We start from the raw sequence: 26,079 nt of genomic DNA on the forward strand, positions 1-26,079 counted from the left end.
AGGGAAGGAATTTCTTCCAGTGCTGGCCCTCTTTAGAGTCGGTCTTCTGAAGAGGAAGGCATGGGCCTGGTGAGGGGTGTATGAAGCTCAGCTGGAAAGTGCCTCCCATTTGGCTGGGAAAGTGGCAGGGAATTCTAGAGAGGTGATATGCTGACGAAGTAGCTTGAACCTGGACAGTTGCACAGGCACACAAGGTTGGCAAGCCTGTGCTAATTGTGATATGTAGCCTCAGCTCTGAATAGTGGGTAGCATGGAGCTGCAGTGACCCAAGCCATGCCTCAAAACGGTGCTCTCTGGTGGGCACAGGCTATAGCATCCCTATGGATGACCCAATGTACCCTCTTATCCTTTCCCAACCACTGCTTCCTCCACTGGGATTTGTGGTCCCCAGGGCAGCATGGAGCATGCAGCCCTTTCCCCTCCTCTATTCAACTGTGCAAAGGCCCTTTGCAGAAGGTTACCACACTCTCTTCCTGCTGCACTTAATTCTTGCTATTCATTATTCTCACTTCTAACTTGGATTCTGCCTCCCCTAAGCTTGAAAGCTTTTTACAGAACCTATAAAAAGCAAATATCAGAGCTGGCTCTGTGGCCGGGTTATCCTCAGCTCTCACCTGTGTCTGCTTTAAAACCAATAAGCAGCCTCAACACAATTGGCTTTGCATAAATATCTGCTGATCAGAGATTGTAGTTAGTATATTTTCTCAGTCCTGTTCTCCATAATTAGTGCTCAAGCAAATTAACTGCAAGTAGAGTCTTTTACCTCATGTTCTCCTTCCTGTGAACTGTCAAATACATTTCATAGACTCTTCCTGGGGGAACAGCCCCGGCAGGGATCAGCAAACTTACGCCTGTAAAACAGAAGAGACACACATAAAAGGAAGTGGAGAAAGAGAGGCAACCAGGTCTCTGACGAAGAATGACAGGAGATTTGATGATGAAGCCCTACATACCAGATTCCCAATCAACCCCAAAGAAATAAGGTAATATTTACTGTCGCCCTGGCTTCTGTATCTGTCACTTGATTGGTTACCGGTTCCTCCCATGTGTCTGTTTTGAATTACTGGAGTGGAGAACTGGATATTTCCCCTCCCCCTTTGTTTTATTTAAGGAACAAACAGATGGCTACTCTGTTGCCTACTTTGTAAAATGGGGGGAAAACCAACAATTCTGTCTAAAATTTCAAACAGCTGCAATGGAACATCTCTCCCCAGGCATTTCTTTTTTAACAAAAAACAACAAAACCCCAAAACAGCAGAGTACTGGCCCAGGAAACAAGAAGAGCCATTTCTTTCTGAGAGGAGCTGGTCATGTGGTCAGCATCCAGTGTTTAGAGGTACTTAACTTCTAATTACTCAATAGTTAGGACAAAATGGGGATACTTTACATCCCTTATATGCCCATTCATAAAGAGTGGTCCAGATTCCAATACCCAGTCTTGGCCGGTCAAGTCTGCCCTGCACTGAACACAAGTTAGTGGCAATTAATGATGTGTTTGATTGCAGTGCATTGTGCCTTCGTGATGGCAGTTTCACAGATGTAGTGACTGGCTCCCCAGAAAATGGACAGTTCTTTTTACCACGAGGCACAAGTACTCAGTAGTCCACGCAGCCGGGCAATTCTGGACCAGCTGCCATTGCTGAACTGGAGCGATCAGTAATCTATGGTAGGGATTTTAGTTTCTCCTGCATAAAATTATAACTGGACAGCTGAAGCAAACCTATTAACAGAATATTCACAAGGATATTAGTGTGAGAGTGAGTGTCAGTGTGAGAGTGAGTGTCAGAGTGAGAGTGAGAGAGAGAAAGAGAGAGAGGAAATGGCCTTACAAAATGATTTACCGGACAGTCCTAATCAATATATGAATAGTTTGGGGCCTGGCTACATGAAACCACCTCTCTCTCTATGCAGTACATCCACTCTTGTGACCAGTGGATGTGTTTGAGCTGGAGTCCCTCCCCACTGTTTTAAAAGGGAAGGTACAGCTGGCAGGCTGTTTTTCATGAATGCCTTTTGACTTAGGAACTTGTTTCCCTGTGGGTCTGTCACAGCCCAGGTACATTAAGCTTCTGGGCATGCTGCCTCACTCATGTATTTTCTCAGATGTGCAGGGAGGGATTATAGGGACTTTTGACTGTTAATTGGTAGGTAAATATTACTGGAAGCCCACCGTATTGGGTTAGAGCTGATGGATATATTTGTTCCTGTTTGTTTTAATTATTTTTAAAGTGCCCCTAGCAATAGATATGTACTTCTTCACCTACAAACTGAAATTAATATGTGAATTAAATTATATATGTCTAACAGACTTTGGAGCACATGTGGAAAGCACAGTGTAAAGTAACCTGAGAACAAATTGGCCTCTAAACTAGAAGAGCCTGAACTTCAGGTCTACAGCACTATAGACTAGATTTTGAGCAGAGCTCAGCAAACCACAATCAGGCCAGATTTTGTTTTTCTCCAGAACAGCTCAGCACCCATTTAGGCCCCTAAATGAAACACATTCGATTTTCAAAAGCATTCAGCATCCAGTAAGAAGAATAGGGATCACCAGAGGCTAAGGGGTTTTGGAAATCTAACCATTTCATTTGGTATCTAAATAGGAATGCAGTTGTGTTTTTTGTTTGTTTCTTTTAAATCTGGTCTTGGTTGCAGGTGCTGAGCACTTAAGAAGCTGGCCCTGAATGTGGTGAAGATTTGGTATTCTACCAGATTTGAATATCCACCCCAGCCCACTTTTCTTAATAGCCCATCACACTGAAGCTGGATTAACTGAAAATTTTGGTTAACTGGAGTCCTGCTATCCAGCTAAATAACAGCATAGCCGTTTTCCAAGCTGTAAACATAACTTAGTTTTTTTTCCCCCTTTACTAACTTGTGCAGTTCCTGAAAAGCTTCTAAGAAAGAAATATGAAAAAGACACACTTAATGTCCTGGTTTCCTTTGCCATGTAATCTCTGTTAGGCAAACTATTCAATCACCTGCAGAAAATTAGTATTCTGCTGTCTTGATTCAGCGTTGCACGGTCTGCAGTACACTGGAACTGGAACAACTGATTTGTTTTCTAATTAATTTGTCCTTTTTATGTACGATAACAAAAGTGAGTCTTTCTGGCTTGAAGTTGGGTTGTTTGGATTTTTGGGCGGATCTATATGAAAGGAAAAGGTCAAGGATGCTGAATCCCACTTCACACAGGGAAGTTCCGAGGTCTAAGGAAGGAAGTGGTCACAGTCTTCTGATTTGTTGTTAAAGAAGACCAGGACTTTTGGGAAAGGATATGTGAAATAGCTGAGTTAAACCTGAATGGAAAAAAAAATGCTGTTTGAGCTAAACACAGAAAAGGCAGATTCCAAGCAGCGACCTTGTTTTTTCTGCCGAAAAGAACAGATAGAAGGCATTGCTTAAAACCACCAAACCACCACCACTTTTGAAATCTCACTCGGTACCTCTGAAGCTGATATGTGCAGTACTTACCTGAACTGGGAATAATCAGGTGACCCCCAAGGGAGTTGAAGGTGCCAAAAGCAGTGCATGATGGGTCTGTTTGCCGAGCAAGACTCTGGTTCTTCACATTCAGGGTCTCGTTTTCCAGCAGAGACTGAGTTACCTGTGGGGATAACTTGGATGAGAAGTCAGACAGGTCGTCCTGGGGAGTGACTGCACTCGAGGTACTATAGACCTTGATTTTCAGGTTGGGCAGTGGATCAAGGATTGGAGAGTTGGTCATTGGGATTTTATCAGAGACATCATGCAAGGCGTAGACAGGACCTCTGTACATGGCTGCAGCAGATGTGAGGTCTGGTGGCACTGCCAGGAGATCTGTGTTAGAAATGAGAAAAAACAACACAGTGTTACCCACGGCTGTATCCCCATCGCTGAGGACTTCCTTCTGCGTGAAGATTTAGTGGTTCCATTCTATTCGTGTCTTCATACTGAAGGGAATGATGAGCAAAGCCCTAACGGACTGACATTCTTCTCCTTTTGTATCCATCCACACATCTCCAGGGGTTTACATAGGCCCTATCGCTATAGAATCTAATTGCTGCACAAACCTGAAGTGCAACCCTACTCCAAGGATTTTTAACATGTATTCTTTTCCAGTCTGCACTCTGACTTCAAATATGACACGCCAGGCCTCAGTACAAAAGACTCACTATGACAAAACCAGTTGTATTAATTAATGGTCCTTCCATAAATGCTAAGTATGAGAATCATTAACCTATTTATTCAACTAGTCCAAAGACAGAATGATAGAAAGAAGAGATAGAAAAGACCGATGGGGTCATCTTCCTCGTCACCCACAGCCAATGCAGGATTGTCACCAGTGGTATGTTGTACAGTGCCTTCTGCAGCTTAGCTTTAAACAAATCCTTGGCAAAGGAAGTGCTGCTCCTGCTAATGTTCCATTTTTACAACTCTACTAGCCGGTTTTACTTTTTTCTTGATGTAACTTTAATACACAAAGAATGACATCAAAAGCCAGAAGTTTCAGCCCAAATAATGTGTAGCTTCCAAGAGCCAGTCTTGGCTTTGTGTGTGTTCATTTTCTGTCCGATGATGTCTGCAAATAATTATGCTATTATTAACTGGTGACAGACATTTTGACCATTATATTATGTTTTCCACCCACTGAACCTTGCGCCTTGTTTACACAGAGCAATGTTTCATCTCTGAGTAGTAAATACCTCTCACACCTCTCTCCATGCAGTCAGAGAGGTCACAGTAAATATGATTATCAGACAGTAAAATGGGAAATATAATGTGATGGAATTACTTTAGTAGAGTATTATTCTAAGACATGGTAGAGTGAATCCTGTTTCTGTTGTAGCCAATGATGTATTTGTCACTGACTTATATACAAACCCTTATTTCTTCGTGTCTCTGTGTGTCTCTCTCACTCTTTTTCTCCTGAAGTTTATACTCCTCTGTTTCATTCTCTAGAGTAGGTCTGAAAAATCCCAGCGTAAGTTTTTAGCACTTGACTATAAGAAACAAATGAGCATAACCTTTCTTTTTTCTATGAAGGGACAACTAGCATCTAGCAAATATAATTCATACAACCCTGAAGACCATTTCCTTACGGCATCTGCCTGAATTGATCTACGTGAAATGAAATGACAACTAACCTTGTCTTGCAGCCTTGATGTTAACGGGTTGAAATCCGCCATTTAGTGCTGAGGAGTCTATAATATCTGACTCAAAGTCACGGTGGTTCTTCCGGTACACAAACAGTGCCACAATCACTGAAATAGCCAGGCACACGATTACAGCTATCACAATGCCAACGTAGAGAGCTACGTCATCTGAGTCAGGAGCAGCTGGAGGGACAAAAGGATGAAACATTGTTCAGCGGTATCTGGTCACAGGAATTTCCAATAATATACATCCATATCACTGTCATTTCCTTCAGACATTTGTTACCTTTTTTATAGCTTAACTGAAAATCCACCTCCAAAGCTGTATAACAGGGCTGTTCCCTTTCAGTGGAAAAATTATCCTAGATTTTTCTTAGCTATTTTCTCATGCTTTATATAGCTATCTATCTAGTAACTAGGCAGCATAACAAACCATTTATAACTAGACTTATAAAGCAAATTTAGCTAAACGGGCTATAACACCATAGCAATTCCTGGTGAAAAATTCAATGTTAATTTAGTGGTACATTGGATAACAAAAAGGTTTTGTACTTCATGTCTTACTTTAAAAATAAAAGGCCACTTTTTGTGGACACGCCTGACATGTCCTGATAATGTGTGTGTACTGAGTTAGAATATTCTTCTAAGTGTAATATTCCAAGTCATTAGTTTCTTTCCAGAGCATGTCCTACCTCCCCCTACACCCCATTTGAGACAAAAATCCTGCAAAAACAGAGCAAAACAAATGCTGAGATCTCATTAGTGGAATGAGACAAACGCTTGGACAAATGCTGAAGCAAGCACCATTTACTGAAAGCAAAATTCAACGAGGAATACCGTAATTTACAAAAGGCAGCCAAATTCACTGTAGGTCTCCTTTGGGAACAAGGCCTGCCCATGAGATTTTTGCTGTCTGTTTCTACCATAACTTTGGAGCTAATCCCAGGGTAATACCTAGCACCACTTTCTACCAGATATGTTTCCAAAAGGCCTGAATACATGATCAAAAATTGATGTATTGTGTGTGTCGCGAAATATTCCACTGTTAGAGGAAGCATACAGAGCGAAGAAACTGCAAACAGATCAAATCTTTCTCGTGCACCATTTTGGTTTAATTTAGAGCATGTGAAAGAATTTTTTTGTTCTCTGCTTTCCCAAGGTGTAAGCCAGTCTCCCTTGCAGGTGAGATATGGCAGATGTTGAAAGGGACTCATTAAACTATCTGCTCTTAGATATTATGTATTCTTAAAATCTCCATTGTTCAAAATGCAACCCACTTTTGTCCATCAACAGGTTCTCAGGAAGCAGAATTCTGAGTTCCAGCCTGAAGATGCTATATCTCCTCCATATTCTCTCTCTCTTTTTAACCAAACATTTATAATAATTTCATATTTGACAGTTTCCTACTCCTCCTTAGATATGAATAGGCTTCTCCCTTTCATTTCTGGCTTTCAAGCACCAGTTAATCCCCTTTCCTTTATCCATCTATTAATGACGACAGTCATCATGCCACACGAGCCGATTGCAATGTTGTTGTAGTCGTGTCAGTCCTAGGATATGAGAGAGACAAGGTGGGTGAGGTAATATCTTCTATTGGACCATTGTCTGTTGGTGGAAGAGACAAGCTTTCAAGCTAAATAGACTTGAAGTCTGAAGAAGAGTTCTGTGTAGCTGGAAACCTTGTCTCTTCCACCCACAGAAGTTGGTCCAATAAAAGATATGAACTCACCGACTTTATTTCTCTCACGTGAGTCTATTGGCAGTTATAACACTGCCACTCCTTCCCTCCCAGTAAGCAAGCAGGATGCAACTCACGCTGTACATTAGGCCCCTCTTTCCCGATGCACATGTATCAGGGCTACAAGTAAACCTTGAACCAAATAACAGCATCTCATCAGTAACCAAAAACATAAAATCAAACATTAAACTTACAAGAAAATCCATATTCATTCTGGGTTCTCTGTTCAGTTGAAATAGGATAAATGAAACCTTAAAAAGAAAGAAATTAAACAAAAATGGGAACAAAATTAAATTAATGAAGAGAACCAAAAAAAGGAAAGCATGAAAAATGGTTTAATTAAAAAAAAAAAAAAGAAGGAAAAGAAATCCATGGTACTTTACAATTCTGATTCAGCACAGAATTATGATTTTGTATCTCCTGTCTGCTCCAGAGCCTCACTAAGAATTAATAAGTAGGCAGATTGAATTTCAGAGCCAAAATCGGTCTCGAGTCACTAACTTTGGAGTGCTTAAAGTCTTTCTTTTATTGAGCATAAACTCTAATGGATCTAATTTATTTCAGACATCAAGCATCATTAGCATATGGAAAGTCTTTTTTCCCTACCCCTGCCATATGGTTTAATTCCCAGGACATTTTCAGTCAGGCTCTAAACAGTTTTTTTATTTAATTATAGTGGCTTGCTGTTGGTCTAATAGAGCTAAAGGAGACTTGTCGTCATTGGTCAGAGGTTAAATACCCATTTGCTGGGCAAAGCCCATACAGAAAACCCTCTTTCTGGATTTCCTTGGAATTATTTTATCCTGTCTCTAATAGGAATCCAATAGGAATTCCACAGGGTGCAAGCAAATTGAACTGGAAACTGAATGTGTTCGATTTGAAATCATTATAAAATCAATAGAGGACCTGGGGTCAGAAAGTTATTTATTTTAAATCTTTGAATACATAGTGTAATATTGATAAAATCGTAACATAATTCAGTTTTATTCCAAAACAGATCAACAGTAACAGTATCTCTTTCTTTCTTTTATTCCCTTTCCAGCTCCTACAATAATATAGTAGCACTTTTTCTATTCCAGTTGCTCTAGCTGGTTTGCGTCATAACCCTATGAAGTAGGCATTTATTTTATTCCCTTTTTACCAGTGCAGAAAATTTGTCAGAGGGTCCAAGACTGCTCCCGTGGAAGTCAATCATGTCTGGAGAGGTAAATGACATGCCCCAGGCAACAGAGAGAATCATTGTCAGAGCTGAAGTGAGAACTCCGGAGGGCCTGACTCCCTTTCCTGTGCTCAGGCTGTGACACTTTTAAAGCCATACTATAAAAATACCAAGTGTTTATGAAAGCTAACTACCTGTCCCATAACGATGTAATTAACTGAAACACTAGAGGCAAGCAGAGGTATTCTTTATGACAGAGGCGCTTTGCTGCAGCGCCATGGGACAGCATTATGCTTTACTTCCCAGCAATGATTCCAGGCTTGTGCTTACTTTTATAAATATTACATTCCTCACGCATTTGTATGATTCCTTGAGGCAGGTTTGCCTGTTTGCATTTTTAACATGCGTGCTTGATCTTTAGTAATAATTGTTTCTCTCCCGTACTAGTGAACTCAGAACACTGGAGTTTAGGACATGAAAAGAATGTAAGGAGAGAAGAGAGACAAGGTGGGTGAGTTAATATCTTGTATTGAACCAACTTCTGTTGGTGAGAGAGACAAACTTTTGAGCTTCCAAAGAGCTCTTCTTAAGGAGAGAAGTCAGGCAAGCAACTGCTGAAAGTCTGGGGCAGTGAGAGCACAGTTAGTCAGTCCCTGGTTGGGAAACCATCAGTTCATGCTCGTGTTTGAAGCTGCACCAGTGTCACCATGCAATATGCAAATTTCAGGGATTTGGTGGAAACCTGAAGACATCTTGGTCTATTGTGGGGAGGTGATACAGAACTGAATTTGCTCTCAATGACACTGGTGTAACATCAGTGGAATTGCTCGGGATTTATTAAACTCAGTGAGAGAAGAATTCGGTCTTAGATGTCCTCCCTGCTGCAGACAAAGATGCCTTCTGGAATCCAGCCAATAGATGGAGCTATAACAGGAAAATTCCCTGAAAGCCAAAAAAATGATGTCGCATTAAAGGGGAACTGAGCAGCTGTTTTTCGTTTTGTTTTAACCTGGCAAGTTTTGAGTTCAGGGTCCTGTGTTACCCTTACTATGGTTGATGAGATATAGTAACTACCACGCAAAAGAGATCAAATAGCTGCAGAACTTGCACTATTCTAGGTGTTCCTGATAGCATCATCTGTGGTTGGGGAAACACAGCAACCTGAATTCATGTCTTCGTGGGTAAGTAAGCACAGAGATGATTTTAAATATTCTGGGTCAAATTTATCCTGATGTGACTACACCATAGATTTCTATTTGTTAAAAATATATATTTGCAACTTCTAACTCTATATACACTCTGCTACTGATTAATTTAAAACAGTAGAACTTTTATGAAAAGGCAGCTACATAATACTGGCATCCTCTTATCCAGAAGATCTGCTTTATGGGAGTATTGAAAGTCCTATCTATTTACTTAAATGGAAAAAATAAAGCTTTACTGCTTGCTAGGCCTGCTAGCCTTTCAAAGCCAATACAGCGAAGACAAAGCAGCTGGATTCTATTCCCTCCTGTGCATCAGCGACTGAACTGGTTACTATATTCCAATCAGCTGCATCTGTGCAAACCCACATTGGCTTGCACAGGTGCCAGTGAAGGCATAATTTAGGCCTGCAGAATTTTCATTCTTGTTTATGATGTTTATTCCAGGCTTGACTTTCAGAGTGCAGGTTGAATTTTGCAGAACAATTGAGCATAACTGGTTTGGAAATCGTTGAGAGATAATAAGCATGGAGCCCTCCCGTGCCATTTTTACAGAGTCACAATGCAAAGTAAAACTGCACTTTTAAACAGCTTTAAAAAAAAAAAAGCTTTTCCTTTCACTTTTAAAAGAGGGAGAGAATTCAAATGGCAGAGACAAGCAGAAGGCTCGAGGACACACTCTGATGACGGTGGCAGTGGGGGATATCAGATTATTGCCACCCTCCCAGAATGACAACATGGGTATCTCTTTAGACTGTTGGTTTTCATGTTGGCCCATCTGATCCCACTCTCAGACAACGAGCAAGGACATTCTCTTCAGATAATGAGGCAAACCCGCTGAGATTAGTACCTGTGATAATGAAAAATGGCTTCCCTCCCATCTTCAGAGAGAGTGCTATGCAAAATGATATCCCCCCTCCCCCAACCGGTTGTATCAGTAGTGCTGTTTGCCAAGTACCTAAGGGACTTCTACTGGTATTATGAAAATTGTAAATGAGGGGAACTAAGAAAGGTGCTGTTAACAGGCTTTGACTCTCCTGCTGGTGCTGCTGACTCATGCATTGAACAGCTGGTTTCACAGTCAGTAACTTAAAGTAACTTAAGCCTCTTCACATGGCTTGTTATAAAATGTAACATTTCCAAAGGTTCTCTTGGTGCTTTGTTGTTTACCTCTTGTGTGCGTTACTGCTGGAAGAATAAAAATATGAATAATTGTACTTTACACTTACATAGGGCCTTCCATCTGAAGATCTCAGATGCTTTGCAAAGTGAGGTATTTATTATTCCCATTTTACATTCAGAAAATAGTAACACAGAGAGATTAATTGACTAGCCCAAAGTCACACACGGTGAGTCAGTCAGAGGCCATGTCTACACACTGAAATTGCACTAATGCAACTAAATTCATTTCTAAATTGATTTAATTAAATTGGTGCAACTCCCTTGAGTTTGCAGCCTGCTCTATACACAGTTTTTGTACCAGTAGATCTATTTTAGTGGAAGTGATGAAGGGTGAGCTTTTTTTTTTTTAAAAACCTGAAACAGTTATAAAGGTGCCTTATACCATAATAATTTATTTCCTTTCCCCTACAGGAATAGCAATACTGATATAAACATCCTTTATACTGATATAATCCACTAGGGGGTCGTACTGGTCTAGTTAACTTTTGTGCGTAGAAAGACCTTTGACTGCCTTATATCCACTGAGACTAATTAAATTTCAATATCAGTCATTCTGAAACCGATGTAAGGGGTTGCACAGATTTAACTAAATAGATTTAGAAACTGATTTAATTAAATCAGTGCAATTGGTAATGTAGATATGCTCCAAAAGTCAGAAATAGAACCCAAGTATCCTGACTCCCTTTCTCCTGCTCTGACCTCCAGGAAGTAGATTCATGCCAAAGTAATAGGTAAATGACACCAAGGTGTAACTAAGTTGACAAAATTTCTGGACGTGTGGTACCCTGGCAGCCTGACTTTGTGGGAAGGTAGTAGAATTAATAAGCAGAGAGAGAATTTCTCTTCATGTGGCAAAAAGTCCCCTAAAATAATTTACCTGCAGAGGAGAAGAAAAGTCCACTCCATGCAAAAGATACTTTGGCTTTTTTTAAATTAATTATTAATTACTATTATTATTAAGAGATGGGTTATTTGGGGAATGGAAACATTCATCAGTCTGAAAGCTAATTATGCAAAAAGTTATGACACTCGTCCTTTTTCAAAATTTCCAGAGATGTCCATAGTAGCCAACCTAGCATTTCTGAATTTTTGGTCTACACTAATCATTACTGGGATGTGGACTTATATACTACTACATCATGTTACATCCTTTGTCACGTCAAGATTAAACTACTGCAGTCTACATGGAGCTATAGTTTAAGACCATTTGGAAACTACAGCTGGTGCAAAACTCAGCAGCCCACTTGCTAAATAGATATCTCTTTGCAAGCATATTAACTTTTGCTCTATTATTAAATATTAATTAATTATTATTATTATTTATTTGCATTGCAGTACCACCTGGGAGCCCCCGTCATGGGTCAGGACCCCACTGTGCCAGTCTCTGTACAAACACAAAACAAAAAGAGGGCCCCCTGCCCTAACGTATGCTGTATGAACTGCACTAGCTGTCTACTGGTTCAGGGATTGATTCTGAGCTGTAGATTTTTATCTATGCCACCCGAAAACTACTTGAGACATTAGCTATCTAGGAGACGGCCTCTCTCCCCATGGTATAAAACAAGCAAGACTGCTGGGAGCACCTTTGGAACTTTCTTCACTGTTTGGTCCATAATAGAATTTTTAACCTCCAGGGAATATTGCAAGGCCCATCTTTTCTCCCTTCCCCGCAGGGAGTTGGGTGAGGCTGGGGAGTGGTTGGGGGAGCACTCCTTGGTGATTTTGTTAATGGGTCTTATTAAATATTTGTTATATTTATGCTGCTGCCAGGATAATTCTGTCTGCAGGTAATTGCTAGGGTCCCTTTTTTTATGAGATGTATTTTAAGAGTTCTCATGGTCACCCAGAGCTTATGATCGGCACTTTTAATTTGTATAGCACAAACTTGAATAAATCAAGTATCCAAGATCTATCTGTTCACTTTAATGCACTCTATCTGAATCTGTCATGAGCCATCTTTAAACTGCAGATGCTCTGTACTTTACCTTACACACAAGGCTTCAAATGTAACCAGTGGTCATAAAGTTATGCCGTCCATTTAAAAATCCAGCCACGCTGTCTGTCTCCAATGCCCTCATGTGGCAGTGAACTCAACAGATGGATTTATAAGTTGATGTAACAGTATTTCCTTTTCTGGACTCCAGAGTTACTGCCCTTTAATCTCATCAAGAGTGGAGAAGAGAAATGTGAGCATTTAATCCCTGCTCTTTCTTTCTCTGCTTTGACACAGTAATGCAGAATTGTAAATGGAGGAGTAATATGTCATTACTGATAGGTCAATGCATTCTGAATCATGAAGGTGTAATGGACACATTTTCAAACCAAGGTACTTAAACACAACAACTGAAGTCCAAATATGGTCACTCAAATCAGCACTTAAGTAACGAAAAATGGGCATGTAGGCAGGGGTGAAAGTAAGTCGAGTGACTTACCGGTACTCTGGGGCCAGCTCTGGCCCCCAGAAGGGGTGGGACCTAGGGCAGAAGGGATGGGGTTGAGGGGGTCAGAGCCAGCCCCAGCCCACCCTGTAAGGTAAGTGCCCCCCGCACTGGGGTAGCAGCAGCAGCGGTGGGGCTCCAGTGGCTATTTAAAGGGCCCGGGTGGTAGAAGCAGGGGAGCCCCAGGCTCTATAAATAGCTGCCAAATCCCTGCAGCCGCTACCCCAGGGCTCCAGCAGCAGGGCTCTGGAGGCAATTTAAATTGCCCCCTGGGGAAGCCAGGCTGCCCCAGTACAGTGCACCGGCTCTTGCTGGTACGCTGTACCGGGGCATGCCGACTTACTTTCACCTCTGCATGTAGATACATAACTTCCAATTTCAGTGTCTAAGGGCAGGATTTGATATTCTCTTAAGGCACCCACATATGAAAATTGGTTCCAATCTTTGAATACTACTCAGGAAAGCATGTATTATGTGGTTTCTCATAGGAATGCATATAGTATAGTAGGCTATTGCCCACTATAAAGGTTGCTTTCAGCTTTCATTCAAATCTCCTTGTCCAGTGTGTCTCAATTTTTGAGGGGCTGACATTTTCTGCACTTGGTCTCAGCCCAGAAAATTCCATTGAAAAGTTGGAGGAAATTCAGATTCAGAATCAGTGTTTTCTTTCCTTTGACTTCAGTGGCATCTGAATCAGGCCCTTGGGTTTTTGGTGTGTGGCATTGTTGCTGTTGGAGTGACACATATTTACCCTTATTTTAAAGATGTTTCAGTTAAGGATACCCTGCTACTTCCAAGCTCAGCAAGCTCAACAGTAGTATCTTCCTTCCTTCCTTTAAAGTGACACTGTCAACCAAAATTATCAGCGCCAATTTATATTTTGTAAAATCTTAAACCCATAGGAATGCTTCCATAAACATTTTTTTTTAAATTCCAACGGGAAGAGCTGTCAAAACACTATAAACACAGCCCTGCAGTAATCGCAATCCCACTACCGTAGGATTGAACCCAGACCACTAATGCTGTTTCTGCCCCATATGCCAATCTAAACCTTCATTGACTGTGGCGAGTTTGTTCATTAATGCAAACATGAGGTGACAGACCAAGTCTAGTGCTCAAAGACTAGGAGCCTGCAAAAGCTGAAGGTGCCCCAACAGCGTTAACTCAGCCACACTGCACACGTGCATGCACGCGTGGTCTGAATGCAGGTCTACTTTCCTGGTTAAATATAAGTGGTAATATAGTACTGTTGGTTATTAATGGATACAATTAAATGTGCAAAGTGGTTGAATTAATACTGACGCAGCAGCATGAACAATTGAAATTTCCTTCCTTTAAGTGCTGCATGTATAACCCAAGCGTATCCAGCCAACACAATTCTCTGCTGGAGTAATGCCAGCGACTCTTCTACCAAGGGAGGGTTGGCCCATGATCTCAGTCTTCCTCTAAAAGGGGGACTCTGAATTGCGTGGTCATGCAAGCAACGTACTCACGGAATATGTGGGTATTTTCTTTCCTTTTTCAGATTTTGTATTTTATTTTCTGTTATGGTAAAGCAGAAAAGTAAAATATTCTCCTAAAATCAGTAATTAATCTGCAATTATATATACAAATTAAAATAAGCTATTAAAAAGAATTCTTAGAAACTTAAACACTACTACATCAAGCTTTAACCTTTCTCTATGAAATCAAAGGCGTGATGAGAGCTGTAATATACCTACACAGAAACAAACTGTTGCTTTATTTTCTCCGTTTTTCTTTTTGGCCTTTATCTGTTTGCTTTAGTAGAAAGGGTACTGAATGAAAGCATTAGAAAAGGGATTGGTGTCTCTGCTATAAATCGGCTGGAAAGCCATGGTTAAGGTTGCACATACATTAATGTTTGACACTAAAACACATCCTGTATTAAGAAATAAAATACAGGAGCAATAAACTCTCAGAATCACATTTCTGCAGCTAGGGATCCTGCAGTGCAAAGCTGCACTGTCCTAGCAGGGTCCCTTGAGGCTTTATGCAGTACAGCCATTGCAGGGTCATATAGCCAGTGTGGCACCTTGCAACTGTCTGCAAAGTGTGCTCCTTCCCTCATGCACTGAGGCGGGGAAGAAGAGGGGCCATGGCATACCTGCATCTAAGGTTGTTCAAAAAATGGTATGATGTTAAGCTGTATTTGAAAAATGGTACGAGACCAAGTAATAGAAGACTGTGGGCCACTTTCTTGGGTGTGCCAGGACTCTGCTCAGTACACTTCAGAGGGATGGTGGACAAAGGTGGATTTTTGTCCTCTTGATCCTGGGGGGCAATCTGGCTGCAATGGCTCTATTAGGCCCTCTGACCATTATGCCAGTTAGAGCTAGCGTAATCCAGCTATGCGCCTTTGCAGTCCAGCACACACCCATCATTTCCCCTTCGTCAGGGTGGGGAGAAAACAGGAGGGAGTATTGTATACCAGCACAGAGATTCTCCCACATTATGAGACTCCTCAGCTTCCCCCTTTAGGGCTTGTCTCCATCTCTCTGTAACACTAGAGTGACCATGGAGACATTAGTGGAGATAAACATCTGGCTCTGCACATGCACAAGAGGGCAGAGTTAAGGGTATGAGGGCATCTTTAAAAGTAATAATATATTCTGACTTTGAGTGCTCTCTTAATGCTCTCCTAACATAGGTTTCCTATGGAATAAATAATACCTATAGTAAGAATAATCTGCAGCTTCTCTTACAATAGCAGTTCATAAACTTTTCCCTTCCCTGCTGCTTCCCAGCAGCAATAGCACATAAACGGATGATGTGATCTCTACAAGGGCATCATATTCTTTTTGTGGTGAAAAAAAGTCTCTAGAGTTCCTAAAAGCCAACCATAAGAAATATGTCCAGGCTCTTTCTATTACTAAGACACTTGCTGTTATATAGAAAGCCTTTTATGTCTGCACTAATGATGTCAAAGGTCAGATGTGACATCAGACATCCGAGAGATAGTTCATCTTCCTCTGAAGGTCTAATTATTGACAAGTTTTGGGGTGAGCCAACAGCATGGGGTTTGAGGTTTCATGAATTTCTCCTACTACTTACTCATTTGTTGACTCTGGCTTTAACTGTGAGTGTCTCTCCCCTTGGTGGTGAAGGGAAGATTATGATACTCCATAGTTATGGCTGCAACTGTGTTTTCATTATAAATTAGATTTCTGACCCTTCGTTAAAATCCTTAGAAAGGTCCTATCACTTTTAAGTACACACATCACATGTAGGTGTGGGGAAGTGGGTGGAAGGGAAGAATAACTTTTTGCTAAAATTTGCTGTGAATTAGCCGAGGCAATTCTGACATTTAGGAGATTAATAGGTAAGTGGTTTGCCCTTTTGGCTAATTCTTATTACATATTTTGGGGGTCATATCTCAAAATCCCAAAGGCCTAGACACTTTAAATTGGGTTTGCAGAGCACAGACACACGTGCCTAGGATTGCAATCATTTGAGTTTTCATATGAAACTGACAATTCTTGGAGTTTGCTTTGCTTTGCCACTATAGTGTGGTCAGGAGCTGAAGTGGTGAAGGGGAGTGTCCAAGCAGAGATGAGTGGCAGATGGCTCGGCAAAAGAAATGAAATTTGAAGAGGGATTTGAAAGAGGAGAATGAGATGCTCGTCCTTGCTGGAGAAGAGGCTCTTCCTGGCACAGGAGGAGGCTATTCAGGCAGCTGTTTGGCAACATGCACCCGACTAAACAGCTCTATAAACACAGAATAATTCTTTTATTCTAGTTTTCTTACTTCCTACTCCAAGAGCTCCAATGACTTCAGAATTAGTGGCTGAACATTATGTTTATTTGAGATTTCTTAAATTACTCAGCTACAAACTGCTTCCTCCAGTACAAGAGTTCACTGAGTTATGTCCCTTCGGTCTGGCTGCTGTGGTTTAATCTTTGGGTTGAGCATGGGGCTGGGAATCAAGAGACTGGAATGACTCTGACACTGACTTGCTGTTTGACCCATGGCAAGTCATGTAACCTTTCTGTGCCTTGCTAAGCCAAGTGAAGTGGGAATAGTGATACTTACCCATCCATGTAAGGGGCTTTGAAATCTATGGTTGAACTAAGCACTATGTATTATCATTATGTTGTTATTAGGGCTCTACCAAATTCACAGCCATGAAAAATGTGTCATGGACCATGAAATCTGGTCTTCTCCTGTGAAATCTGGTCTCTTGTGTGCTTTTACCCTATACTATACAGATTTCATGGGGGAGAGACCAGCATTTCTCAAATTGGGGGTCCTGACCCAAAAGGGAGTTAGGGGGACTGTGGTACTGCCACCCTTTCTTCTGCGCTTCCTTCAGAGCTGGGCAGCTGGAAAGTGGCGGCTGCTGACTGAGGGCCCAGCTCTGCAGGCAGCAGCACACAAGTAAGGGTGGCAATACCATCCCGTGCCATCTTTCCTTCTGCCCTGCTGCTGGCCGCGGCTCTGCCTTCAGAGCTGGGATCCTGGCCAACAGCTGCTGCTCTCCAGCTGCCCAGCTCTGAAGGCAGCGCCGCCACCAGCAGCAGCACAGAAGGAAGGACAGTAGAACTGCAACCCCCACATACAATAACCCTGCGACCTCCTCCCACAACTCCTTTTTGTGTCAGGACCCCTACAATTCAACACCATGAAATTTCAGATTAAAATCGCTGAAATCATGACATTTATGATTTTTAAAATCCTATGACCATGAAATTGACCAAAATGGACTGTGAACTTGGTAGGGCCCTAGTTATGCTGTTTCTCTACCTGGGTCTGCATCAACAAGACATCTATTATCAGTTTACATGGCTCTCTCTTCATCTAAGCGGAGAGGATCTTTTATTATTAGATATCATCATTATTAGGCAGGGGGTGTGAGGGAAGAATAAAGGAGAAAAGAAGAGAAGAGATACGGAATTTACAATGATTAAAAATATATATAGGAACAGTGTTTGGGATTTCTTTCATATATGCATGCTTCTATGCTGAATATTAACTGACGTTTTCAATGCAGTCCAAAGGTTTTAGAAAGAATATCTTCTCTTAAAATTAATGGAGAGGTATAGTGCTCTAGTAGATGAGGCACAGAATTGGGAATCAGGAGTCCTGGGTCCTATCCCCAGCTCTGCCACTGGCCAGCTGTGGGACCTTGGGCAAGTCACTTCATGTCTCTGTTTCCCCTTTTGCCTTTTGTCTATTGAGATCGTAAGCTGTTCGAGGCAGGGATTGTTTCTCACTAGGTGTTTGTACAGAGCCTAGCACAGAGGAACCATGTTCTGAATTGGGACCTTTTTGCATTAATGTAATACAAACAATAGTAAGAAGATGTGTCCAAACTCAGAGTGCTTTGAAAAACTCACCCATTGTTTATTAGCAGGTTAAACAAACAGAATTGTAGATCTGGATGAATTTTATATCAAATAACAAATAGAAATCCTCCCCCCAGGAATGGATTGGAGGAAAAGGATGAGAGGATCCTGTAAATTAAAGCAACTCCTCCTGAAAGAGCTCAGCGAGCCTGGCAAGGTGGATATATTAGTATGCGGAGAGACTGAACATATTAAAAGTTGTTTCTCGCCCCACATGCTTTTAATAAAGGATTTCCTTTCATTCTTTTACACACACACACTAGCTTCTGTTGTGAGCTCCCTTGAGACAACTTTGCTTCCCTCCTTGATTCTGAAAAACATTCCCTTACTCTTCACACACTGAACTGCTCAGAAGTTCTCTAGGTTCTCATCAGGTTACTCTGGGCTACAATTCTTCACAGTACCCCTCCTTTTAAAACAAACCAAAAAGGGAAACAAATGCTTATTTCGTCAGAAGATTCTGGGGTATTACATTGAACAAGCAGCACGTGTGCGGAATATGTATGTTCCAGCAAGAAACTGCTGCAACAGAAAGCACAGCAGACACTAATACTAGGTTAACCTTTCTTCCTTCTCAAGAAGCAACTTACGTAATAGATGCCTGGCAGGATAACGTGGACAAATGTGACGTGTTAACCTTCTAATACATAAAGATGACAAATAATATACTCCTCTGAAACTGACATTACTATTATTAAAACAATGAATAACACGGAATATTTTGAATGTCAATAGAGCCTTGCAGGCAAGGATCTCAAAGCATTGTGATATTTAACCTACTCTCTATGCTTCAAATAGGAAATGTTGCAAATGTGGTGGTAAATAATTTAACTACTGTGGGTGGTGCCAGTTTTTATTACACACACAATATATGATGTTGCTGAGGGCTTATTAATGCCATTACAATAAATTATAAAATTATTGTAAAGACTCCAGCTAGGAGATACAGTATATTTGGAGGCTTACAGTAGTAACAGTTGTCCTAAATTTTCACTGCAGTTACTTTTCTTTTTCAATCTGCCTCCTGTCTCTCTGCAGGCATGCTAGTTTAATACTTATTCATTCTTTCATGTTAAGGGAAAAATACTAGCTACTGAATAGGACTGTGTGTGTACACTAGCAAGATCATTAGTCTGAATAAACATGACAGTGCAGTTGCACCAGAAATGCCACGGTTAGCGGTAAGCAGAAACTACAGATTTGGGTGTAAAATACTGTAATTACAAGGGATGGGGAAGGCTCCACACTTTTCATCCCCACACAGAAATCGATAGCGGTACTGACTGCTGCTCTGTGTTGGAGTAGGGGCAGTCTGATGAAAGCGCTTATTGATTTGCTCAAGTGATGTTAGTGTAGTGAATAATAGACTGGAAGAGAAAGGGCTTGTAAATTAGACTGATTCAATCCAATATTTCTTGGGATATCTCTTTTATATATATATATATATTTTTTACAAGTGAGTTTCTGTCAAAGGAATGGGTTAGTCGCTCCTGCTATGAGAAGCTATTTAATAATTCTTAGATCTTCACGTTACTATATTTAATTGATAAACCATCAGTTTTTGATGAAGACCGATTCTGGGAAGGAAGGGAGAAACTGCTCTAATGGGTAGAATCTGCATACCATGCAATTAAGCAGCCAACCAAGTAGAAATGAGAAAAGGATCCAAGCACACAGAGGGCTTGATCTTGGGTCCCTTGGCTCTTATCCATGTGCGCACAAGGGAAAGCTGCTGGGAATTCTTTGAAAGTTGTGACCTGGATTCAAAGGCCTCCGAGTTATGAAAAATTCTAATTCCAACTCAATCCAGCTGAAAATCTAATAATCCGTAATGAATTTCAGTGTGTTCCAGGAATGAAAAGGGTCCTGTGTTCCTCCCTAGCTCAGCACACAGATGTACTATGAGTTCATCTGGAGGAACCCAACCCCACAGAGAAGTAAAAATAAAAGTGTTCTGAATGGATTTACATAAATTGAGAAAGAGAAAGAATAGCAGGCACAGAGCTATAAAGTATGGCAAATCAATCTATTCAGCACTGATAGATCATGGAGCAAGATTGTAAGTTTTACAGGTATATGAACCCCATAAGTATAAAGACATTACCATTAAATTCCAACTCTGAGGGACAATCTCAACCCCTGGAGCTAAGGAGATCAATATGCAACTGTATATTTTTCATTTCCTCCCACCCTCCATATACATATAAAAATGCAGAGTGGGATTCACATTAGCATCACCCTCTCTCCTTTTGAAGATCTGTGCTTTACTCCCAGCAGTCACTTTCGCAAATAAAATGCAATATACCATCTACATAAAAATGGGATCCCTACAGGGCTTTTATTCTCCAGCAGCATTATAAATTTGTTTTCATGAGATTTCTGCTTAAATGACTCTGCTTATGCATATACCCAAAGATGACACACACCTGTCTAAATATAATCTGATAATAAAGAGGTCTTTAGAGTGGAGGTGGTTTCTTTTCTTGCTAATTTACCATAATGGCTCATCCACACCACTGGAGCTAAGGCTACATTAGCTTCCCTGCTACAAACCCATATTTTCAGGATGTAATATAACTTTACTTTAGCATGACTTTTTTTTACTTTTAGAGAAAAGTTCAGCTTCTCTCTTCCCTCCCCCACAAAAATAAAAATGGAAAAATTACAGCTGGTTTCGTGCAGCTGTCACTCAAAGCATCAAAACTCAAATGAAAGATGTGGCCATGTGGATGAGTTGGTTTTTGGTTAACCTGGAAAACTGAAGGAAAATTCGTGTTTTGAGATTGGATAGCTCAGGGTTTCAATGCAGAACCTTCTACGTCTTGGTCACTTGTTCAAATCTAGCCTTGTTTGGTAGTGACTGAAAATCATTGCATACTAGCTAATGGCATTTCTGTGGCCTATTTGAACATAAAACTGTGAACATACAACCACTATACAGATACAACTGAAGCGCCTTGGGTGACGGAGAGCTGCAGCCAGGTGGAGAACTGGAAAGCAGTATAGTACAATGCAGAGAAGTGGAAGACGACAAATTTTGGCAAAGGCCATTGGAACCAACCACTGTTTTTATGAAAAGTTCAGTGGATCTTTAATGGACCAACAGTGCAGATAGGACCTCCATTTTTAATGTATCATCTGAAAGACTCAATGTGATGGTTCAGTTCCTTGGTGTCAAATTCACAAAAAAAACCCCAACAACATAACCCTGGACAATAATTGGGAACCTCTTGGCAGTCATAGTGGAGTAACCAACACCAGGATGGTCCTGAAGACTGAACTCTCCTCTGAGTTTTAGAGGCTGAGGCACACTGGAAGGTCAGTGTGTTGAAACTTGTGCTGTTGCTGGCGCTGTACCTGTTCTGTGAACAGACAGCTTCAGTCTCCAGCGCTATCAGTCTGGCACTAAATTCATTTAAATATAAAAAAGGAACAAGGTAATGTACCGAGAACCAATTTTGTGTGTGCAAATGAACAGTGCCAAAGGCCTAAGGTCTGCTTTACCAGGTTGATTTTTTTAAGATGTTGGTTTTGAACTATAAAAGCTCTATCAGTCCAGAGACCCATTTATCCGTGAGACTCTCTCTCCCTGTGACCATCAGAGACACTGGGCTGGAGCCTCATTGGTATCAGAGAGAGAGAGAGGGGTCAACAGGCAGGGTATTCTCTGGTAGGTCACCAAGCCTTTTCAACTCAATTCTCCTTATGGTCCGAAACTGCCCGAGTTTGTTCACCTTCACGGAGAGTTGCAACACCGATCTTAACTTCCTGGCCCATAAGAAGATGGGCCTAGCAATGATGATGATATGGGACACTGGTGGGGCTGTGTGGGGAGGTCAATTCATTTTGTTCTATTTATGTTCCTGGGAGTTTGTTTGATCCGGAGTAACAGGTGTGTCATTTGATTAATACATTGGATTTTTTAAAAGACTAGTCCAGGGCACCCAGAGCATTGGATGGGTGCTTGTTTATGGCAGAGCTGTAAATATCCAAATGAATCACTAAACAATAGGCTCTCTCTTCAAGTGATACTGTCCTGGATATAGAATCCTAAATCTACACTACACAAAGGGGCAAATCCTGCCTCCTCTTGTGTGGATGGGAAGGGCCCTGGATTCAGAGAGACTGATACACTCCTACTGCACACCTTTATGACATAGACCCTCAGCTTCCACATTGCTCCATATAAGGGTGAGGAGTGGTAGCTTTAGAGAGAGCTCTAGATCCAAGCTACTGTATCCACTAGCCGTTTCCCCCAAAGAGAGAGGGTACAAGAGTTGCAGAGACTACTGCATCCCTGTGGACTAAGAGGGAAGAGTATTTTGCTCAAACCTCAGAGGAGATGCCCTGCAGCAAGTCTGTTTACATGATCTTGGCACAAGAAACAGCATTTTCCCATAAAGGAGTTAATTTATTCTGCAGGTGTCTCTAGCTAGTGTGTAATTATATCTACTGTAGACTAGATTACCCCTGGCATCTGTGTGGGTGCACAGTTGGGGAAGAACAATGGAAGGAGCCTTCTTCCCTCCCGCAAGCACTCTACATGTGGGCCAAGGACAATCTAAGTCCTTGCAGTTGGGAGAGGTCAGAGGCTGCTCCCTCCTGGCCCCTGGGAGGGTGTAAAATTACTCCACCGAAAGCCATAAGAGGACATAGCGTGGAGAACTGGGAAATATCTGTGTTGTTTTTTTATGTATATGGTGCATTATAACGTTTAGAGGGGGCTACTTGATATGGAGTTAGATCAGAAGAGGTTGTTAGAGGGACCAAGCAGGAAAGGCAAAACAATAACACAGATAAAAGTCCTTGAGGAAACAATGGGGAAGATGTTAACTGGATTATACCCCTGATCAGGCTCCAATCAAGCTAGAATGGTTTACTCTTCCCAAGGCTAAATCTAGGATTAAAAAAGGGTACAAAACCATTATAGGACCCTAGGCCAAGAAAAGGGTGGGGAATTGATTTTGTTGAGAGAGGTTGCTCAGTGAATGCCAGTGAGCACCAACAGGGCTGCAAGCAGACACCCAGACTGTCAGTGAGTCAGGGTCTGCAGCTAGCATGCTGTAGCTTGGCCCCCAAGAGAACAGAGGATATCAAGGCTAAGTCATATCTACCTAGGGCCCTGAGGGGAATGCCAAGTGTAGGTAAGACCTTGTGCCTACAGGTCTCTCTGTTGTTTTAAATCCATTTCTCTGAGTGCTGTGAACTTTTTGGCAAAAAAAAAAAAAATCATCCTTTGTCATGAAAAAGCTGCTTCTGTGTCACTGCATAATATTACTGTCCACCAACTCCTGAAGGAAAGTCTTACAGGTGCTATGCCCATCCAGCCTGCAAGGTGTCAACTTTACCAACCAGATGGGCATAACCTGGCACAACCACTCAGACAGTGGAAGGAACACAAGGTCCCATCCCAAAGAGAAGTGGAGTACAGGCCTGTCACTTGAAAGTGGTGCACTTGGGGGCTGGAAAAGGGTCTCAGAAAAGGTAGGGACCATTACATTGGTCATGGCTCCACCTCCATACAAAACTGGCACAGACTGCTGAGAGGACTAGGCTGCACCGTTTGTTCCAGGGAGCTGACAGGGGATTTGCCTCAGACACACAATTCCTCCCTAAGCTTGTTGTAGGTGGTGAGGCTTTGTTCCCAGTTCAGACAATGCCTACATGGCACAATTTTGCAGCACCAACGTGGGTTATTTTGGTCATCTTATGCCATATCACTTAAATGTAGCTTTCTTCCCTATGTTGTTTTGGTGGAGGGTATTTCATTTGGATACTCCTCAGCTTCTGCTTATAGGAGATTTTTATGGCAGGAGAACATTCAAGCTTTAATTTTTTTTTTTAATGGCTATATATTTTCCAAACTCCAAAGTCAATACAACATATTAATATACTTCCACTTACTCTGCATACACAGCCCATCTGTGCAGTTCTTGGACTGCAGAACGAGACCCTCACAATCTTTCCCACCGTTCTTCGGTGCTGGCGCTGTGCATTCCCTCCTGCGCCAATGGGTACACTCTGTTCCACAGGTAGACCACTTACTCCATGCTGTCCATCTACCATCCACTGTGACAAAAAAGCGACATGACTTAGGAAGGTCAGAAAGAGAGAGATGCAAATATAGAGAGAAGCACAGAAAATGGTTGCTTTTAAAAGACCTTTGTGAATTTAGCCTTTGTGAAAGGTGCCAGACTGACAGGACTAGGGCCCAAAATCTTTACAGCATAGCTCATAGAAATAAAAGCTTCCCCACACAGCCCTGCTAATTTGCCTCAAGTTAGCCCTAGAAGGACCAACTGTAAGGGGAATGAGGTAGTTCAGTCTCCAAGGTCTTAGATATACATGTTTGGATTGCCAGCCAGGGTAATACTTAGTGCTAACTATAGTGGTGATTTTTGTGATTTTGACATCTCTTCAGTCCACTTGGGCCACCAAGTGCCCATTAGAAACCTACATCTTTCAGTTAATGCTTGTCTGGGCTGGATCCCAACTGCTTATTGAGATATTTAAGGCTTTCTATCCCAGTAACAAGCCACTGAGTCACAAAGAACTGACTTCAGGAAAAGAGTCAGTCAGCAGTTGTCTTGTGGAATTTATAGCTTTGGTAGAAGAACTAATTCTGGATTGAAATTTGTCCCCAAGTACTCGTTCCTTCTCTTTTCTCCTCTCCTTTTCGAAATGGAAACAAAAGGAGGTTTCTCCATGGCTAAATTGTCTAAGAAGAAAAAAAGCCCAAAGCCCAGAAATGTATGCGTTTTGGCACTTATATACAACAAAAGATTAAATTTGGCAAGAAATTATTCTGTGTTATGAGATCATCACTTTTCATATTCAGAGACATAACTAAAGCCTCCCAAATATTTCATTTGAAAAAGGAGCTACTAGGCATAATCCGCAAAACTGTCAAGAATATGTACTCTGCACATGCAGTTCATTACCTGTGCTACAATTTGTATTTATGAGCTAGTTGGTCATATATTTAAACGGACTGTGAAAATAAAAATCATGGCCAAGATTTTAAAATAACGAGTGCCTGAAGGTAGGCTCCCACATCCACATTTAGGTACCTACGTTAATGGACTAAAATGGGATTTTGCCAAATGCTCAATACTAATCTGACCCTGCTCCCACTGAAGTCAATACGATAACTCCCATTGATTTCAATGGGAGAAGAGTTAGGCCAATGCTGGGGCCCAAAAGTGCTGACTTTAATAGCTGGATCTACTAAATATTTGGACTAAAGAGGCTCAGCTAAGCGTCCAGAATTTGAAATGAACTTCCATTTCTCTGAGTTTCACCCATCACTAAGAGCCAGATTTTGATGCCCCTTACCCGTGCTGAGTAGTACCTTATTCCAACAGTAGTGCCATTGATTTCAATGCATAGGAAAGTCCAACTCAACACGAGTGAGGGATAGCAGAGTTTGTCCTTCTAAAAGCCACCCAGAGCCCTTAAGCAGTGTTGAATTAAATGATAAAGTGTACATTTCATGTTTCAATTTTCTGGCTTTTGATGCATTTTAAAATTATTTTAATGTGTGAATGCATGGATATTTTTGGCATGAATGTTCTTGTCTTTGTTGACAGGCAGATGCTTAGGTCAAGTTTAACATCCATAATCCAGATGTTTCAAATGCTCTGCTCATCTTTACAGTGTAAACTGAGAAATTGGTATGCACAGAAACGGATGTTACAAATCTGTTTGGTCAAAATAATGTTCTGTACTTAAATTGAGTTTATTTCCACAGCGTTCAACAGATCAAAAGCTTTAGCTCTTAAGATTTGAAGCTGTAAATGTTACTCAAATTCCCCGAATTACAGGGACTGAGATGATGGTGCAAGCTTTGTGAAATAGTGGG

At 41.3% G+C, this 26,079-nt stretch overlaps 1 protein-coding gene across 1 annotated transcript in view; it reads right to left on the reverse strand.

Moving 5' to 3' along the window:
- UNC5C (unc-5 netrin receptor C) overlaps window positions 1-26,079 on the reverse strand; it is a 351,092-nt gene that overhangs the window by 37,521 nt on the left and 287,492 nt on the right. The window contains exons 7-10 of the mRNA XM_077814388.1: window positions 24,123-24,287; window positions 5,127-5,318; window positions 3,475-3,819; window positions 764-851 (exon numbers count right to left, since the gene is read on the reverse strand). Of these exons, the coding sequence (XP_077670514.1) occupies window positions 764-851; window positions 3,475-3,819; window positions 5,127-5,318; window positions 24,123-24,287 (790 nt within the window). The remainder of the gene's footprint in view (window positions 1-763; window positions 852-3,474; window positions 3,820-5,126; window positions 5,319-24,122; window positions 24,288-26,079) is intronic.

Source organism: Eretmochelys imbricata, chromosome 4 (assembly GCF_965152235.1).
Source record: "Eretmochelys imbricata isolate rEreImb1 chromosome 4, rEreImb1.hap1, whole genome shotgun sequence".
In the NCBI taxonomy this organism is placed as follows: domain Eukaryota; kingdom Metazoa; phylum Chordata; order Testudines; family Cheloniidae; genus Eretmochelys; species Eretmochelys imbricata.